General features: G+C 48.1%; 1 protein-coding gene across 2 annotated transcripts in view; it reads right to left on the bottom strand.

The window, feature by feature from the left end:
• Positions 1–20,507, bottom strand: part of FGF9 (fibroblast growth factor 9) — a 94,954-nt gene that overhangs the window by 9,825 nt on the left and 64,622 nt on the right. For both annotated transcript variants that reach the window (XR_008292038.1, XM_015077768.3), the window contains one exon: positions 12,828–12,931. Coding sequence is in view for 1 of the 2 variants with exons in the window: in XM_015077768.3 (XP_014933254.1) it covers positions 12,828–12,931 (104 nt within the window). In the remaining variant the exon portion in view is untranslated. The remainder of the gene's footprint in view (positions 1–12,827; positions 12,932–20,507) is intronic.

The following is a 20,507-nucleotide window of genomic DNA, read 5'->3' as shown; positions in this document are numbered from 1 at the left end:
CGGGCTCTGTGCTGACAGCTCGGAGCCTGGAGCCTGCTTCACATTCTGTGTCTCTTTTTCTCTCTCTGCCTCTACCTCGCTCATATTCTGTCTCTCTCAAAAACAAATAAACATTTAAAAAAATTTAAAAAAAAAGAAATGTTATTGCCCTGTATCCCTGAAGAGACGATGCGCATTTAATGCTTCCACAAAGAACCTTACAGGAAAAATTCATGAAACTTGTTTTAGGATCTTGGAACACCAGAGGAAAAAGAAATCACAGGTAACATTTCTTACCATAGATAATTATCTGGTAAGAGGAGTATGTCCTCCAGTGACCACTGAAAAGACACAAACACCTGCACAAGCTGAAGAAACCTTGCACGAGGTAGCACTCAAGGCAAGAGCCAAGGGTAGGATGCCCTTGAAGAGTTAGACTGACAGACAACGGCAGAAACACGTCCAGCCGAAGAGCTGGGAGGGGAAATGAAGGAAATAAGGGATCCTAAAAGACAAAGACAACTGAATCCAACTGCTGTGTTTCCATGATAACCATCTGATGTACTGTAAGGAGTGGAATCGAAAAGAAAAACGGGCCTCAGGTTTTTTACACTAGACAAAAACGGGTTACATTAAGAACTTGGCTTGTGGGAATAAAATCAGAGAAACTGAAAGGTGACCCAACAGAATGACAGTATAAGCCCAAAGACGATTTTGGAAGAACTGAAAGGTTCACGGAATTTCCTTACACAAAGGAATGCCAGACTTCCGCAAACACACGCACACAATCTGGGAGCGGTGGGCGGGTTGATTAATAATCCTGGGCCTCGTTTCCGTTATCTGTAAAACGAGGGAACCGGACGAAGATATTCCTGAGGTCTCTTTGGGTCTGAGATTCTGGTGATTCAGTCTCGGAACATGGGAATGCAGAAAGCAGAGGCATCCACAAGAGCTCTGGAAGGACACGCTGAACAGGAAATGGAAAAAGAAACTGCCGTGGAGGGAAACAGGGAAAGAAACCAAATAAAATGTGCTGCATCAGTCGCCCACTGCAGAGAAGGTGGGGGCAGCGGATCAGAAACGCAGACTGAATTAATGCTTCCAGAAGCAGCCAAGGGAATGAGGCTGCTATTTCAAGGAAGAGATGCGGCATGGCGGAAGACCTCACTTCGGCACCAGGGGCCCCTGCTTTCCTCTCCCTGGGGATCTTCGGGTGATCCCGTCCTGGAGGGTGTCTTGCCTACCACTGCCTGGCATTGTGGGGCCCGCCGCTGTCCTCGCCCCCGCGTTGGCCGCAATAGACATGGCTCATCAACCAATGTCTGCCTGACCAGCAAACCCTACATCATAAGCTCTCCCTCGGAGAACTCACTTGGGAGAAAAACCAAGTCTTGCAAGAAAACAGAAAGTCAGCAATGTCCTAGAGCACTCACACCCGACGGGAAAGCCGGACGTGCGCATAAGGCAGACAACACGCAACGCTGAAGAGAAATGATACCGGAACTCTTGAATTTCTCACACACGCCCCCAGGCAATGCTCGTGTGCCCCTACACCCCCACCCCACCCAACGCCCACAGAGGAACACTGTGTAAAATCGCAAAGTAGATCAAGTTGGTCTGTAGCATCCCCCCTACTTCTTGGGGCTCCAGCTTCTAACTCCAACTGTAGTCCTGCCAGCCCAGATTTGTCTGGAGCCAAGCTTTTCCACCCAATACATAAATGGCCCTGCTCTCTTAGAAAGTGACCAGTGTTGCTGTCCCTTCCTCTCTGTAACACACAGATGACTGTGTCTAACTCTCTCAGGGCCCGCTCTCTCTGCCAGACGGTAACAACCCACTTCCATACTAATCAGGCCTAATACCATCAACTAATAATTCCATTCCATACATATGCTGACACGGATGTTTTTTTAAACAGTGCTTGAATCCTGAAAACACAATTCTGATGGTAGACATTTTGGGGCTGTGACAGCCTGGTGCATTTGCTACTATGTGAACGTTAGAAAAAAGAATAAGAATAATACAAAGTAAATGAAACCCCAAAGAAAGAAATTTCTTCAACGACGTGGATAAAACGATTACGAGCTACATATGAAAATAAAGTATCTAAACTTAATCTTGATAAGCACGGTTAACACTTTATTAAAAATTTTTTAATGTTTATTTATTATTGAGAGAGAGAGAGAGAGAGACAGAGCACGAGCAGGGGAGGGGCAGAGAGGGAGACACAGAATCTGAAACAGGCTCCAGGCTCTGAGCTGTCCGCACAGAGCCCGACGTGGGGCTCGAACTCACGAACTGAGATCATGACCTGAGCCGAAGTCGGATGCTCAACCGACTGAGCCACCCAGGCTCCCTGAGCACGGTTAACACTTTCAAGTATAATTCAAGGGATGCCACATTTTGATGTGGAGGAAATCTGTATTTTCATAGATTATGTCATAAATCATTCCAGAATCCAAACATGCAAGAAACACACTTTCTGTGCATCTCCCACCCCGGAAGGAATATGAGAGGCTGCACCAAGGCGGCCTTCCAGAAGCACTGCCACACTCATCCGTGAAGAATGCTAAGGGAGCAATCCTGTGCTAACGAGCCACAGCGAGCCAAGCAGTGTGCAGGCTGTTTCATAGGCTTCATCTCCTCTAATCCTCACAGCAATGCTGTGATGTGGCTGTCATTAGCCCCGTTTCACAGTTACAGCTCAGCAAGTTTGAGTAGACTGCCCGAGGTCACACAGCCGGGGAGCCACAGAGCTGGGATGAGAAGCCTCGTGTTTCCACTACTCTCTGTCTTACCTCCAAGTTCGAACTGTTCCAAATGCAAGTACAGGCTTAACTATTCCATCAAAACATCGCAAACAGAAGACCAACTTGAAAGATGCAGAAAGAAAAGGAACGCAAGCCAAGTGAACACAGCCAAGAGAAAACTACCCGGAACACAGCAATTCGTATGCAAGGAGGAGGGAGGGATGAGACCTAGAGCTGAGAGTGGACAGCATTTATGTGAGGACACAGAGTGCATCGTGGCCGCTAAATGGGCAAAGATCACGCCATGCTAGAGCAAAGCAATCACACCGTGCACCACGGGGAGAGGGATGTCTTTGGCATGACCTTGGCAAGTCTGCTCTTAGAATACTGCATTGAGCTTTGAGCATTTCATTACAAAGCAAAAGCAAATCACGATGGAGATTTCAATGAATTATCACACACACACACACACACACACACACACACACACACGAATAGGGAAAGAGGAGATCAACTTAGGTCAGGATTTTAAGCATTTATACAGAGGATGAGGGAACACAGCTCGTAGGTCTCTCCCACTTAACACCATAACCTGGCAATCCTTAGGGGAGCCCTCTGCTCCCCTTAGGGGTGTCAGGAATGCAGACATTTTTCTCGGCCGCCTGTTGGGAGGCTGCTGGGGTGTACCAGGTCAACAGACTGAGAAGTGATGTCTGTGCACAAGGACAAGTCAGTCCCGGGCATGAGGGAGGCAGGAGGGACGAGGTGGCCGGGCCCCTGCTGGACCTGCTGTCGGGCCAGCGGCTGCCACTTGGCTCCAGGGTGGCCAGCTTTCTCTGTGAGGCCGAGGGGCACCTGCCAGGCCATGGCTGACGACGATGACAGGGGAAGACCCTCCAAATGCCAGCAGTGTAGCATTGGCAGCAGCTGGGAGAAACGGCAGAAATGGGCCGGACCACACCATGGGGGGGTGGGGGGGGTCAGGCGCAAAGATAACAGAATTAGCACACATCCACCAGCCACCACGTTTCCAAACCCTGCAGCAAAGCTGCCTTCGCACAAGCCTCCCTCCCCCCAGGACACCTGCCTATTGTCCTCTTCGTCCTCCGTGAATAATCCTGACCTCCTCTCCTACCCTAGAACTGAGCTCTCTCCTCTAAGCTCTCCGAGCCCTTTTTGCACGTAATTCTGTGATAACGTGTATCAGACCAAATTATAATTCTTGGTTGGTGTATGTGCCCCCCCCCCCCCACGAAGCTGCAAGTTCTCGAGCCAGTTCCAAGTTCACCCACAAGAGAAAGTACCATTTGCATTTGTACGTACAGTTGGCTCTCATCATTCGGGGCAGCACTGTTCTCTAAAGCCGCTGTGGACGCTGAAGGGGCGAATACTGAAGCCTTGCTCCCAAGAGAAATACAGGGTCAGGAGCCACTCTGATCTGTACATCAGTCCTTCTAATCTTAAATACCTATTTATAATTTGGATGCTGAAAAAAAAAGAAAGAAAGAAAGAAAGAAGAAAGAAAGAAAGAGAGGGAGGAGGAGGAAGGAAGAAGAAAGAAGAAGGAAGGAAGGAAGGAAGGAAGGAAGGGAGGGAAGGAGGAGGGAGGGGAGAGGAGGAAGGAGGAGGGAGGGAGGAGGAAGAAGAGGGAGGAGGAAGGAAGGAAGGAAGGACAGAAGGAAGGAGGGAGGGAGGAGGGAGGAGGAAGGAAGGAGGAGGGAAGGAAGGAAGGAAGGAAGGAAGGAGAAGGAAGGAAGGAAGGAAGGAAGGAAGGAGGAAGAAGGAAGGAAGGAAGGAAGGAAAAAGAAAGGAAGGAAGGAAGGAAAGGAAGGAAGGAAGGAAGGAAGGAAGGGAGGGAGGGAGGGAGGGAGGGAGGAGGGGTGATTTGGGATCCCACTGACAACACAGTCATACTTTCAACATGTATTAAGTGTCAACCACAAGCAAGACACTGTTTTAAGTACTGGCAGTTCCATGGGAAACGAAAGTAACCGAGTCCCTGCCTTACCCTTTATGAAAGGACTTCGAAGAACGAGGAGCCAGTGGGGGCTCTACCCCAAGAAACAGCCACTCACTCTCTCAAGCTTTCCTCATCAGACTTTTCTGGCAGGCACTAGGCAGTGGGGCTTCAGAAAAGGGAGCAGTACAGAGCAGGGATTGGGAGTAAAACCAAGGGCAGGAACACAGAGGGGATCTTATGTGAAGTCTGCACCTGTCATGAGGAGGATTCTACTCTGAGACTCCTGAGCCTGAACAAAGACCATTCCTGAACATGTTGCCTGGTACCCAGAGCCATCCTCCTCCAGAGAAGATGAGAGCAATCTACTAGGCTATTGGGACACCTGGGTGGCTCAGTTGACTTTGGCTTGGGCCATGATCTCATGGTTCGTGAGTTCAAGCCCTGCGTTGGGCTCTGGGCTGACAGCTCAGAGCCCAGAACCTGCTTCAGATTCTGTGTCTGCCTCTCTCTCTGCCCCTCCCCTGCTCGTTCTCTCTCTCTCTCTCTCTCTCTCTCTCTCTCTCTCTCTCTCTCTCTCTCAAAAAATAAATGAACATTATAAAATTTTTTTTAATCTACTGAGCTATTAATGACTAAAACCAAATCCTTTCCAAAACCTGTAACATCTCCAGACCTATGCTCTGTGACTTTGGTCATTACTGACATGGGATGTTTTAAACATGTCTCAGTAGATCAGCAAATCAGTACAGCTATGCCGCTGAACAACAAATGCTAAAGTAAAATTAAATAAATAGAGACACATTTTTAAAATGATCTTCCACTAACTACTGGCCATCAGTATAGATGCTAAAGAAACAAACCAACCACAAAATAAAAACTAGGCTGCTAGAGAGAAAACAAAATTGTTCCAAAATCATATCTGCAAAGGAAATACTAAAATCCTTCTCTTAATACATGGTTAATTCTGGTAAAATTATTTTTTATTCACAAAAATGGATGGCCGCTCTTATGCATAGGTATCGAACAAAGTTTATTAATTCACCTACATTCCAATCATAATTGTCTGTCACTCTCCATGTGACCTTGAGTAAACCACTAAGCCACTAAACTCTCACTCTCTCCACCCCTAATACAAGGACAGTGTATGAACTAAATCAAATAATGCAGGATACAATGCTCTTCTGAGGAGCCGCCCTCTTTGTCCTCAGAGAATTACTCCTTGATCCTTTGAAAACTGGCAGCGTGCACACACAGCAAAGGCAAGGCTCTATTACCCAAAACATCTGCTTAAAACCACCTACTTCCAGAGCATACCCGCTATCAGGGAGATTACAAAACAAATGACCCTTTTCATTTCCTTTATGTGAACTACATTCCTTGGAGACCTTCTACAGGACATGCCTGAACATCTACCATCAAAGTAAGCGGAACTGACAAACCACAGGGACAAATCACGAAGTCTAGCGAGGCCTTGCCGTTTGGTATGGTTTCCCGTTCCATGCACACGCGAGTGTATTCGGCCTGTTCACAAGTTGCTCACAAGTGCCAACGCGGAATGCCTACTGGAGACAAGAAGGCCTCCATGAAGTTGCCTCTCAGGCCTGCCGCCGACCCTCCTTGTAGGACCTCACACCTCCTGTGGTGTTTTCAAAGCTGGCGTGTGCAGACCCCTGGAACACCGGGGCCTCATCTGCGGGACTGTGAGTTTTCTGCCAGAACGTCTTCACTTTGTCTTTTCATGTCGTGACGAAGCAAAGGGATCGTGGTGAGGCTATTCGAGACCCTCCGGAGGACCACCTGTAAGCACACGCTGCCACCCAAGGACGTATCTGTGCTAAACAGCACTACCGAGTGATACCCCCACCATCAGGGCCAACAGGAAAAGAAAGGACAGACTGGGCACATCAGCAAAGACCAGATGACATCATGTGGCGTCCCAGTAATTGGAACAGGAAGACTCGGGGGGTGGCGGGGGGCAGCCGTCTTCCCAAGGTGCTCCAAGGTGTGCAGAGCTCCAAAGAGCACTAGGGCCACACTGACAGTGAAGCACCTCTTAGCCTACGGCAGGTGACATCCTCCATCACATCAACACAACTGTGCCCACACGGATTTTACCGGTCTTAGAGTTTCGTGTGAACTTTCACATTAATATGCTTTGAATTGCAACTGCCAGAGAAGTATAAGAAGTTCACGTTGGTATGTATTCAAACGACATAGTAACAATAATTGAAATCAGTACGGGGTTCTAAGGATCTGAGATACTTTATTTTTTTCCTCTTAAAGAAGCTGATATATTCCTTCCTTTGGGGACAGGTGGATCTACGGGGTCTCTCCTCCTCCACCCCACACCATGGAAACACCTGGCAAGGGATAATTTTTGACTCACGTACCTCTGGCCAGTGGAGACAACTGCTTCGACTAATGTGTTTTTTTCTTAAGTTTATGTGCGTAGGAAGCATGGTCAAAAATCCATCACACCTTCTTACTATGTGGATTCATATAAACCAGGTCCCAACGTTGTCTCCGGAAACCTAACAACCAAAATCTTCTAGGAAACACATGTTTCATAAGCATCTCCATCAAGATGATAGTCGGGTTCCGAAGCACGGGTCTGAAGGCTGCAAGAGTCCCTCTGCCATCTACAAGGCCTGGGTCTCTCAATAAGGAAACACAGAACTCTGTAGGTTCTCTCTGTAGGCAACTACACACAAGATAATGCCATCGACACACAGTGCTCAAGTGCAGCAAGGCTCTGCATGTGTGCAGGTCGTGACAGGCTGAGTAGTTGAGTCAACAAACACTGACCATATGCCAACTGCACATAACATGTACTGCTGGGCCCTCAAGAAACAGAAAGACGAGAAAGAGAATCTGACTCCTAGGAACTGAATCTAGTGGAAAAGACCAACAGGAATTAAAGTTCTGGACGGAATAAAGTAAGTGTTACAGAAGGGATACAAACCTGAAATCTGCACATCATCCTTCTGTATCACGTTTACAGATTCTATGCTCTACTTTCCTCTATCATTGCGATTTTAGTGACTGTGCTACCTTTTTTTTTTAACATTTATTTATTTTAGAGAGAGAGAGAGACAGAGCATGAGCAGGGGAGAGAAAGAGAGGGGGCGGAGGGTGACACAGAATCCAAAACAGGCTCCAGGCTCCGAGGTGTCAGCACAGAGCCCGATGCGGGGCTCGAACCCACAAATTGTGAGATTATGACCTGAGCCAAAGTCAGACGCTTAACTGACTGAGCCAGCCGGGCGCCCCTACTGTGCTACCTTTTTTAATGAAATGGTAAAGTTTCTTTCATTAAATGCAAGCTTTTTTTTTTTTTTAAGATTTTATTTTTAAGTAACTCTGCACCCAACATGGGGCTCAAACTCACAACCCCAAGATCAAGAGTCTTCACATGCTCCTCTGACTGAGCCAGCCAGGCACCCCTAAATGCAAACTTCTTGAAAGAGATGAATTTTTTCCATGGCATTCTTTTTTAAAGAGATATTTATTATAGTCAATTTTTCTTAATGATTAAAGAATCTTGATAATATTCAGATAAGTTAGATTAAGACTCTAAAAGTAACTATCTGAGCCTTACTTCTGGTCTCTTTGATAAGAACAAAAGTGACAAATGTAATACTCTAATACCATAATCCTCTGGCCAAGCAAGTGTGCGTGCACGTGTGTGCGTGCGTGTGCGTGTGTGTGTGTGAGATCTGACACCTTCTCTATGACTCAGGCAGATACCCTAATCTTTACATTTGAAAGCTCATGTGCCCTAACTTGTCTGCTCTTCCTTTTCTGAGACTCCTATTCATGCCTCAGGATCCAGTTTCAATGTTATCACCCAGTTTCCCTGAGCAGTTATTATGCACTCTTTCGGACCCCCCCCCAAGATATTTGTGTGTTTTTCTAATATAGTACATTTCACACGGCACTGAATGATTATAAGTACCTTTCTCCTACCAGAGTCTGAGCTCTTTGCTGCGCTGTTATGCATTTAGCATAGAATTAGCTGTACTGTGCATATAAGTGTTTGTAAAGAATGAGCAAACAAAGGATTGACACATGGGTGAATTAACCCATGAATGCCAGAGTCACACCCCAACCCAGAGTCAGAATTATTCAGGTCAGGTTGTCCTTAAATCATATCGTGATACACACTACCAATATCCTTTCTCCTACTGCCACGTTCTACAAGGATAGCAGAATCCCATGCATTTTTCTAAAGAAATATGACTCTGTTCACCTCTGGCCTTTGAGATACATTCCCTACATAAACTTGAAAACAAAAGAATTACATAGACGAAAAGAGACAAGTTACCCCAAAACACATTGTAAATTAATTTTTGCTGCATGTACACATTCATGTACTTTTCATGAGGGGAAGTCTGCTATTTCCCCACATCTCCTCTTAGCCTTCTTTCATAGTAACACACAACCCCATTCAGGCAAAAAGTCTTTAAGCTACAATTTTTACTGTACCCTTGACCCCGTCAACCGCCCCCGGCGCGGTGGAAAATCTGCGTGCCACTGCACTACTGATCGCCAACTGTTGACTAGAAGCCTTACCTGCAACATAAGCAATTAACACACATTTTGGATACTAGATCCTTACAATCAAGTCAGCTAGCGAAAAGACAATGTGGAGAAAATGGTAAGGAGGAGAAAGTACATTTACAGTACTCTATTGTATTTATTAAATAAATAAATAAACAAATAAAACCTGCCTATCAGAGGACCCGCACAGTTCAGACATGTGTTGTTCAAGGGTCGACCGTATTTAATAACAGAATCCTTGCCAGTTTCCCTTCTTTCCTTCTCCCAGTCTCACCACAATGAAATGTGATGTTTTGGTCACTCCCGATTTCCACTGCCACACCAGATATGGTAACCACAACCCCGATGGAAAACGTAGTTCCCGGCCACGGAGGAGCCCTGATCTAATTTCCATTCCCCTCTCCTGCCTCAGGTACAGACCAAAGGGAAAACCATCTGGCTTCCCAGAAAGCTTTCTTCCCAGCTCTACACGTAAGGGACAAAAAGACCTCGCGGCACACACACTTTGTGTATGCAGAGAACACCACGCGTCAGGCAGATAAGACCCAAGAGTGAATCCCAACAAATCCAAACCACACATTCTTGAGATCCAGAGTAGGAAAAGACACTCCAGATAGCCAAGTCAAGCTGTTCGCTTCATAGACGAGGAGAACAAGAGCCCTTGCGAGTGGCAGAGACAGAATGAGAGCCCAAGTCCTCTGACTGCGATTGCCACGCTCTTACCACCTTACCATCTTTTCCCAGCCTCAGCCATATCCGCCTTGGGCGGGACCCACCAGGGACGACATATCACAGTGCAGCTTAGTGTGGGAGTAGGAAGATGGGGGTTCTCCCTTCCAGCAGAGTCCTAAGTACGCCTGACCACAGGGGCAGAGACACAGCGAGGGCCACACCCCTGTGTTTAACGAAGCAGCAAAATAAATCACAACGCTTAGTGCTTTTCAGCCCGACAAGTGTTTATCGAGCACCTACCTGCCACGTGCAGGTGCAGGCCAAGTGGAACCCTGAATGCTGTGCCAAAGAACACAGGCATTCACCTTCAAAGGTAAACATCTGATCTACGTGGACAGCTGACATTCATTTGCGAGTTCTGAAGGGCAATTCTCCGAGGAGTGAGGAGAATGCATTGCAGAGGGGAGAAGCCTGGTGTACAGAAGCCTCTGGAGACCGCTCTCCAGAAAGGAAATCACAGTATGCAAAAGCGTTCCCTTCCATACTTTCCCCTGAGCAGTTCCCAAGCCTGCAGGCACTCTGTACACGAGAAACTGGGCATTCCCCAAGCACGGGGCGGTGGGGGGAGAGGAGGCCTTTCCTCGGACCCTCCCCTTCTAGCTGGGGTTCCACGACTGGGGTTGTCGGCCAGCTGTGTGGCTTTGTGGCCACATGGCAGCGGAGGTGGGACGTCTACTCCCAGCCACACACTTGGTGGGCTTCCCAGAAAACATGCCAAGAGGGGGTTCTCCAACTTTCTGCCACCTGGCCACCGTTTCGGAGAGTCCTGTCACTGATAATGACCGGGCCTACCTTCGGGGTACATTCTAGAGCCCGCATTCTGTCCACAGCCTGTGTTGCTGACGGGGCCTACAGAGGCAGGCAGCTGGAGGAGGGGAGAGACGAGCAAGAAGCCACCGAAAGAATCCAGACGGGGAGATGAGGCTCGGCTGGTCCACACACACAGAGGCCACTGTGCTGGACACAAAGTTCCACTGCTCTCCTTGTCAACCACGAAACTGCAGGGGCGTGCACGGTGGTCCATGGAGAGGGGAACAAACGTGGCCTCTATCTGAGTTTAGTCATTTGTCACAACCTTTACAAATGTTTACCTTAATACGGGTTTTATAAATTATAACAATCTATATGAACTATATTTTATATAGAGAATCCTTAAGTAATTTAACATACACTGTTGAGACCCAGACTCGAAAAAAATTGTTTGGGTGGTGACATGTGATCAAAAAAGCCTAGAGACCATGGTGATAAACCAGTCCCTCCACCCACTAGATGTCAGACTGTGCCCTCCACACAAGAAGCGTTTTATTGAGTTCAACTGTGACCGACCTAATTAAATCCACACGATATACCTAAAAGTGGGAAAAAAAAAAATTTGAGGGGGTGACAAAGGAGAACATCATTTTATGTTTTCAAAGTTTAAAAGCTTCCTTATACTTTGTATCTTTGCACTTAAAAGTGCTGGCAAAGATAACTTAGGCAGTAAATAACTTGATCTAAACCACGAACGGTGTTTCAAAAGCTCAACCCAATCCTATGCTTAAAAAGAGACTTTAAAATCATCTATTTTCTCAAGGACATACTTCTTTTTAAAAGACTTAAACATCTAGCAAAATCAACCAATCTAGACTCAAATTTCACCAAGGCAGAAAAACCAATGTCACATCATTGAAAATGGTGTGTGCTATATTCAAATGACACAGGACACTTATTGTCATCTGGGGATCTTGCGTCTGAAAGCATTCCAACCCCTGCATGTGTATGTGTGAGTACACACACATATTTTCTAATATGTGGACAAGAAAGGGGTATATCTAGACAACGTTTCTCTCCATTATGTATAAAGATGCCCTTCATTTCTGCCTCCCGTTCTCAATTTCTTTTAATTTTCACCTTTCTGTGGATCTAATCAAACTTCTCCTATTGCCGATAATGTGGATTAAATTCTCATTTGGCCACCGATAATGGCAAGGAAAAACTAAAGGCTGGTTTCACTACAAGCGTTTTTTTGGCGAAAATTCAAGTTGGTATATAGTAACTAATAATCTATTATTCATACTCATACATTTAGCAAAAAAAAAATGCATTAAGTTCCTACTGTAAAGCATGCACTGTGTTTTAGAAACTGCTAGTACAAGTAAAGAGATAACAAAGATGTAAAGTCAGTCCCCTTCGCTCAAAGCAGAAGCAAGGACTTTGTCTCACTCACTGCCATCCCAGAGCGCCTAGAATACCACCTGGCACCTGCTAGGATACGATAAATACTTCTTCAGTGCCTCCTTCCGGGAGCTTACAACCCGGTAGAGATGGGAAGTGAGACCGGAAAAAAAAAAAAGAAACTTATGATACTTGCAAATAATTATAATATTTTTATATTCTTATTCACGTACAAGAATATCTGGCAATAATTTCCATCCCTCTCTTCCCTCTACATAATGAGAGTCTTATGGAGCTCAGAGAAAGGGTTTATACTCACTGCATGGCTGTCTGTTTCTAGTTTTAATTACACTGCTTTGCAAAGCTTAGGAGAAGATAATTTCAATTCATTTCAAAAATAACTCCCATTCAATACAAGAAGATGGGATTTTTCACACTTGTGAATTTTTTATTTACTTGACAATGAAAATGGTTTGGCATATAAATAAAGCATTTTCTTAGAAACTTGGGTCTGGTGAAAGTCCAGGGCTGATATCTATAAATACAAACAGAATGGTTTTTCTCAAAAAGCAAGAACTTATGCTCTCCTTCCAAAGAGACTCAGCTTCACTTCTAGATATGTATCATCTACAGAAAATGCAGTTCCAATCAAATAAAGCATGAAGATTGGCAAAGTCTCTCCCAGTACTTACTGATCCATACAGCTCCCCCTTCTCATTCATCCCGAGGTAGAGTCCACTGTCCACGCCTCGAATGCTGACCAGGCCCACTGCTATACTGATAAATTCCAGAATGCCTAAGAGACAAATGGCAGAAGGCAGAAGACAGGTCAGAGCACAGAGCAATTCCTTAGTCTCAGCATCCCTAAGACTTTTTGAGAGGACACTGAGCCCAACTCCCAACTTGGATAATCTCACACTTATTGAAGAAGTGTCTTCTCTTGGGGCGCCTGGGTGGCTCGGTCAGTTAGGCGTCCGACTTCAGCTCAGGTCATGATCTCGCGGTTAGTGGGTTCGAGCCCCGCGTCAGGCTCTGTGCTGATGGCTCAGAGCCTGGAGTCTGCTTCGGATTCTGTGCCCCCTCTCTCTCTGTCCCTCCCCCGCTTGTAATTTCTCTCTCTCTCTCTCAAAATAAACATTTTTTTAAAAAAAATTTAAGTGTCTTCTCTTAAAACCACTGCCTAAGAAAACTGATTTTTCAACTAAATTCCATCTTATAAAAATGATATAAAAGTACCTACTAACATGACACATAACAAAAAATTTTTTTAAAGCTAGTGTTTACAGATACCCTAAGAAGTGATATGACAGATAAATCAAAATACATCTTCAAATTAACCTTAGAAGAGTCTACTTTAAGAGAAAAACAACTTACTTCTAAATTCTTACTTCTTACTTCATAAATACGAAATTAAGTATTTGTGTATGGGCAGGTATTGGAAAATATTCTATTCAGAGACTGATCTTATGTCCCTTAAAATAAGAGTATGAGGTGCTAACCAAAGACATGATTGGTTTATATAGAATATTATTCACCTTTTGATTGTATATCTTCATTGAGCTCCACCTGGAAAATTAAAATAGCCTACATACATCCCGAATATTTCTGCTTAAACGAAGTAGTGATTTTTGCTGTACTTATCCAAGCCTCAAAGAACTAGTTAAACAATTAAGATAACATAATATTCTGAGGGGAAAATGCTAACATCAAAAATGCTCTTGAATGAAAATGGGTATGAAGGACTATATCCCCAAATCAAACCAACATCATGATCTTTTTTCCCCCATCTTTCCCCGTGCTTACCTCACTAAGAATAACAACACCTAAGCTGGGCATCAATCCAGAATTTTATGGCCATACAACAGCGACTTTAATTTCTCTAACTATATTGTTGTTTTAAGATGATTACCCAACTGTATATCTGGGACAATGCTAGTATTTCTTGTGCTTAGCCATTCACTCAATTTTGTTATAAAAGGATATCCTCTGTGTAGACCTTGAGTTAACACATACCAAATATTGAATTCTTGTTTTAAAAATATCTTCAAATATTGAAAAATTCACTTACAGTTGAGAGTTTAGCAAAACACTAAGGATAACAGTCTGCTATAGTCAGTCTCCTGTGACTAATAAAAAAGCACTTATGTGGATTTTGAAACAATTAATTTTGCAACTCTCACAAAATAGACTGTGCTGCAAAATCCAAAGAAGACGTGCGCTACATAAATCTCATAAAGCAAAGGGTTCCAAGGTGATACAACAAAGAAGAGAGATTTCTTATAAAGGGGGATTCTTAATTCTTTTATAAGCACAAAATGTAACCAATATCGTGTGTCTGCATTTTATAGGATATCTATCTGAACATGCAAAACTATTTATTTTCATAAAATGTGAAGCAGTGCATGGAAAAAGATATAAAGAGAAATTACAAATTACACTTCGGATCTGATCATCTGAGACTCTACGTCGGAAGGTGCGTCCAAAGAAGCTAGTGTACGAGGAGGCTTTCCCACCTCACAGAGCAAACGGAAAGGTCAGTAAGGAGATACTTCCACGAGATTCCCTTTGCACGAGATGCACTCCCTGATTGACGCAATTCTTTCCTTTCATTGTACTATTCCAATTCTTATGATTAAAAACTCATCTCAGTTATGGCATTTTACTATTGGGAGTCATGTGCATAACCTCTTCTTGGCTACCTGAAAACAACCACAATATAGGTCACAGTGATCCCGAAATGAGTGTAAGGAATTTGCCAGTGTCCAATTTTCACCATAAAACGAAAGACAGGAAGCATTTTGCCCCCGTTGGGGTCTGATCAATTTACTATGCCCTATCAATGGGGAAGGCTTTAATCCCAAGACTAAAAGACACTCGCATCTTCTCACAGGGTATGTGAGGATCTCTGTGTTTTCCCTAAACAGGAGGCAGCTCTGGGAACGAGTCATGAATATTCATCATTGTTGCCCGTCAGGCCCAAAAGCAACAGGGTGGGTGGGTGTGATCTTACAAAACCGCTCCACTAGCTTGCCTGCAGAACATGGAGAACACTCTCGATACCGAAAACGACGACAATCAAGATAGCTTGGACACTGGAACATTTAGTGCCAGTGGGGCCTTCCACTCAGTGCTCACAACAACCCTAGGCATTACGTTTTAATCTTCAGCTCACAAATGGGGACACTGAGGCGTTAGGATGTTAAATAATTTGCCCCCCGCAATCGGACACCGAAGCCCATATGCTCGTTGATGATGCACGTCTTACCACTGTTTTTACCTTTTTTTTTTTTTTTTTTCCATGTAGCCGTGATTTCTGTACCATATTGATAGAGTCATTCCCTTACTGGTGACTAGAAGTCGTTACCTAGATGAGACTCCACCACAGTGGGCATCTCCTATGTATGTAGACTATTTACCCAAAGTGTTTACGTGCGCAAAGTTCAAGTCTGTTAAAGGCCTGACGGACTGAAACTATTATATATTCTGGAAATGAAAGTATTAAGGCATCTACCTTGTTTCTTTTTCTGGCATCAACAAGATAGCTGTAATTCATTTATACTGACTTATCCAATCAACAAACTATTATTGAGTGACTATCGTAAGCCAAGAACTGTGCCGTGTATCGAATATATAAAGATAAATAAGCCATGGCGTAGGCCTATATCCTCAAAGAGCTTACCATCTGGTGGAAGGAGAGACAAATGAGTAGATAAATACAACAACAATGTGGGAAAGGCAGTGAGAAGAAGACGTTTAGGGTGTGGTCGGTGTCCAAGGAAGAGTAGCTCACTCAGGTTTGGGAAGGGAAGTCAGAGGGGGCCTCCGGAAAGAAATAATTCCTGAGACAAGTTTCCGAGGCAGCTCTCGAGGTGAGAAGAAACTACCTATGTAGTTACCCCAGGTGGAAAGGATTTGATCATCTCAAACCACCATCCTTGAAAAATAGAGACCTCAAAAGAAAGGCACGGCTTTTCATGAGGTCATCTCAATGATCCAAGGGCAAGCAGAACACCTGAATGCCTGAGTCACAGCATCCCCGCCACCCCCCCCCCCCCAGAGCACCAACAGCATAAGGTCAGAAAGACCCCGCAATGGGGCAACAAGATCCCCTCCGCCCACATTGGAATCCTTATCATTCCTGGAACCATCTTGTCCACAGTGAACTCCATAACCTACACCGAGTCAACTAATGTCTCTCTGGGCCTGAGACAAGCAAGGGCTTCCAACAATTCTCACTTGAGGGCAGCCCCCACCCCTTTTTTTGCATAAGCGTGCGGCATAGAGGGGTGCTGGATCAATACAACCCAGAGAAGGCTTCCGTGTAGAAACCCTTAAATGTTTAATGAGCAACAGGAGACGGAGGGCAAGAAGGGAAGAGCCAGGAAGAGGGGAAAGAAAACAGGAAGCGGGAGAGGGGGAGGGAACGGTGGGATTGTTGCCGAACATGTAAATGTACGCCCGCCCTCACACGTGGGCCGCAGGGGGCTGCCCCTTCTCTGAGGCAGCACAACCAAGGCATCCTCAGCTCAGAAGGGCCCCAGTAATGGGTGGCAGTGGAGTGACATGGGAAGCAGGGGGTCAGCGGCTAGTGGCATCTGACTGCTATTCTCTTTCACAGCAGCCAACAGTTCCTTTGAGGATGTGCTCACTGGGCCCAAGGGGGTCTCATGGGGTCTGAGGTCATCTCTGGTCCACAGGAGGCTGGGACAGCTCCCGAGACCACTTTAGGAAAATGACCACACCAGACCTTTGCTCCAGACTTACTAGATATTAGTGGTCAGCCCAGAGCTCTGTTCAAATGGGCCACGAACCCGAAGCTGGCCCGGCTCCCAAAAGCCCCTCTGTATTGGGCCTCATGTCCAAGGCCATAATAAGGCCAGCCATGGCAAGTGGAAGGGCGGGCACATGTTCCACTGTGGCCCGTGTTAAACAACCCTCTGGGCTAAAAGCCCCCAACACTTAACAGAGCTGCATTCTTTAGAGGACAAGAATGTATGCGGACTGTGGAGAGAGGCAAGACAGGAGGCTTTCGAAAATAGATTAGCACCCCTCCCTCCGGAGCTCCCTCCTCACCCAGAGAATCCCACACCCGGGCTGCCAAATCAATCATCTCCAAGCCTGGGACGGAGTAAAGCGGAGTCTGTAGCAATCTGAGCAGATCTCAGAGTTTCCTTAGGAAATGACGAAGTGGGAGTTACAACTCCCAATTTTTCAAGAATCTGAACCAATCCGGAAAATAACACCTTAAACAGGCAGTCTTTCTTAGAGCAGCCCCAGGTCGGATGCGCATCTGGAGGGCTGATGAAGTCTGGCCTTTCGAGCCAACACTCCAGCCCAAAGGGCACAGCAGCAGAGAAGCACGCCATCTTTCCACGAAGTCAGGGGGTCGGTCCACTCGGGCTTCCTTGTGCCAAATCAAATAGCGGAAAAGGACCAGCGCTCACTTTTTTATTATTCTGCATTACCTTTTCCTCAATCGATTTTCTGCTCACTTTTTTTCCCCGTCTAGCAAGTGCTTTAAAGACAAAAACTATGCATGAAGTGAAACATCCCGCCCCCCCCCCCAGCCTATTACCCAGAGAGATGCAATACCTTGTGCCAGTTCTCCTGGCTCAGCCTTATCTGCATCCCACCCCCCCCCCCCCAAGAAAACACAAAGGGCTTTCTCAAGGTCCCACCTAAGTTGTCACTGCCGCAGCTCCCGCTGGGACGACGGTAAGATGCCCCCGCCCCCACGTCCCCTGCACTGCTGCTGTGTCACCGCGAAGCCTGCCAGCAGCTGCAGTCACCTGCGACCGCATGGGGGGTGGCAAAAATCATTCCTCCGGCCCGTCTCCTGCCGCCAGCTCATTGCACGCAGAAATGCACCTTATATTTTTCATCGAAGTGTAAACCACCCCCACCCCCTACCTACAGCTACTCCTTTCTAAAGAATCGGGACAGAAACCGAGGGTCTTGAGGACTGAGTCCCCTGCTGGGAGCTGGGCCGAGGAGAGGGAGGCAGCGGACCGGGAAGGGAGGAGGCCGGCCAGCGCGGCTGCGGCGGGGAGCGAGCGGGAGCGCCAGGTGTGGCGGGCCGCTGCAGCCCCTCCGCCCCCTCCCCGGGCCGCGCGCTCCCCCGCCCTGCCCGCAGGGTCCTAGCGCCGCGGAGCCCAGCCCTGCTTCCGGGCGGGGCTGGGAAGGCAAGGGTAGGAGGCTCCCGGCACTCGCTCGGCGCTGCAGAGGTTGCTAATATTGGGACCTGCCGCAGCGGTAGCGGCGGGAGACCGCGGCAGTGCTGTCACCCCGGGGGCCGCTTCTCCCGGCAAGCGGATGAAAGACTTAAATAACCCTCCTGCCTCACCCTCCTTCCCCACCCCCACTGCGCACAGCCACCCACTCGGCTCCATCCAAACGGGGGTGAGTGGCACAGCGGAGCGCCGGGCGCGCCCTTCCCCCCGCGGCCGGCTCCCGGCCGACCCTCGAGCTCGCAGATCCGAGCCCTTTCTCCCCCCGCCCCCCAACGCGGGCCGGGGCTGACCTCCCCTCCTCTCCTCCTCCCCGCACTGCCCCTACCAACCCGGCCAACAGTGCCAAGCGAGTCTAAGGAGTAGAGATGTCACTTCCTTGGCGACACCTTTCTCCAACCTCCAGGATTGGGGGGTGGGGTGGGGGTGGGGGGTGACGACTTCCAGTTATTTTTTGTTCTATGGTCTCTATTCAGCTGCTGTAGCAGCGGTCCTCGTCCGATGACCCCAGAACTCGCTTTTGGGGTTCTCTCCACCTTCGCGATCCCCACGATTCAACCCTTGCATCCTCACTCTCCCCGGTGGCAGTTACTAGATTTCTAATGACTCACTCGACTGCGTTTAGCAAACGTCCTACCCTAAAGGTGACTGCATTAAAAAAAGAAAGAAAGAAAAAGAAAAAGGCTGGGGGCGGGGGACGTGGAGGAACCCCAAGTGGAACAGCCCATAATCTGTCCACGCCGGGGCCCAGTCGGGCTGCGCCGGGGTTCCGAGGCGCTCTCGCCAAGACAGGGCTCGGGTAATTCACACAATGAAGCTACCCTCGCTCCGCATTGGTGCCCCGCCGCGCTCCCCCGGGCCCGGAGGCCAGGGCCCAAGCCGGGGTGCCGAGACGCAGGCCCGCGGGCCGAGAGCTCCGCTCCCGGAACGCCGTTAACAATAGCTCACCGCCCCCTCCACCCGCCTCCGCGGCCCTTTGTCCCCCCCCCCCCCCCACCCCTTCCCCTGCGGCTCCGGCCGGCAGGGCCGGGGTCCTCGACCCACCTCCCAGGCACCGCTGAGCCATCGATTCTCCGAGACCCGGCTGCGTGCTTCAGATGAGGGGGATGGGTCCGAGACGGCACGGGGGAGGCCAGGGGTACGACCTCCAGCCTGTCCTCAGTCCCCGCCACCAGCTCTCCCGCCGCGGTGCGCGCCTCCGGCGGTTCCCACACCGCGAACACCCGTGCTGCCCGGGGCGGCGGCTGTCAGCCTCGCTGGACCCACACTCACACACAAAGAGAAAGCGAAGGCACTAAACTTGGGCCAAAAAAAATCTCATTCCCTAAACACTACCAGAAGCGTGTCGGCCCCTGCCCGTCGCCCCCGGACGCAAGGAGTCCCTGCAGCACCGAAGGGCGCACTCCAGCCCGGTAGAAAGGGGGACGGAAGCGGAGCGTGTTTAGGACCGCGCGGAGCTGGCCGGGCGGCCGCCGAGAGCGCCGGGGGGCCCGGGCTGCCGACTCGGCACCTGCCGGCCGGGAGCGCGGGAGGACTGGGGGTCCAGCCGCCCCGCGCACCTAGGCCGCCCGCCCACGCCGCCGGCCAACCGCCGGCGCGGTGCAGACGTCCAGCGGGGGGCCACTGCGGCCGGGCGCACATTCGCTCCCCCACCCACGGTCGCCCACCGTGGCCTGTTGTTCGGGTACCGAGCGCTAGGCACGGTAGCAGCCCTTAAAGTGGCCAGACAGAACAGCACTTTTAGTAAAGTTTAGTCTACGCTTTGCAACAACCAGAGCTGCGTTCACTTCGGGGGGCGGGGGGGGGGAGGGGAGGGGCAGTTATATTTCAACTGAATAATTGCGAAGCAAAAACCTACAGCTTTGCCTTTTCCTTTCCTATTTTTAAGCAGAGAGGGGAGACTGCCAGAAATATTTACACTAGTAGGTTCAGCTTGGGGCTTAGGCTTGGCGGTGAGCAAAAGGAGAAAATCTTGGGCCTCGTGGATCTGGGACCATCCCCATCCCAGGCCTGAGTCGTCCTCACCTTCTGGCATCCTCTACAGCCCCACGAATCTGAACAGATAGTTTAGGCTGCGTTCAACATCTGGCATTAAAGCATGAGAAAGAAAAATCACCACAGGACTTTGTTTTTTACGACCTAGTT

Source organism: Acinonyx jubatus, chromosome A1 (assembly GCF_027475565.1).
Source record: "Acinonyx jubatus isolate Ajub_Pintada_27869175 chromosome A1, VMU_Ajub_asm_v1.0, whole genome shotgun sequence".
In the NCBI taxonomy this organism is placed as follows: domain Eukaryota; kingdom Metazoa; phylum Chordata; class Mammalia; order Carnivora; family Felidae; genus Acinonyx; species Acinonyx jubatus.
This window is presented reverse-complemented; position numbering and strand designations above follow the sequence as displayed.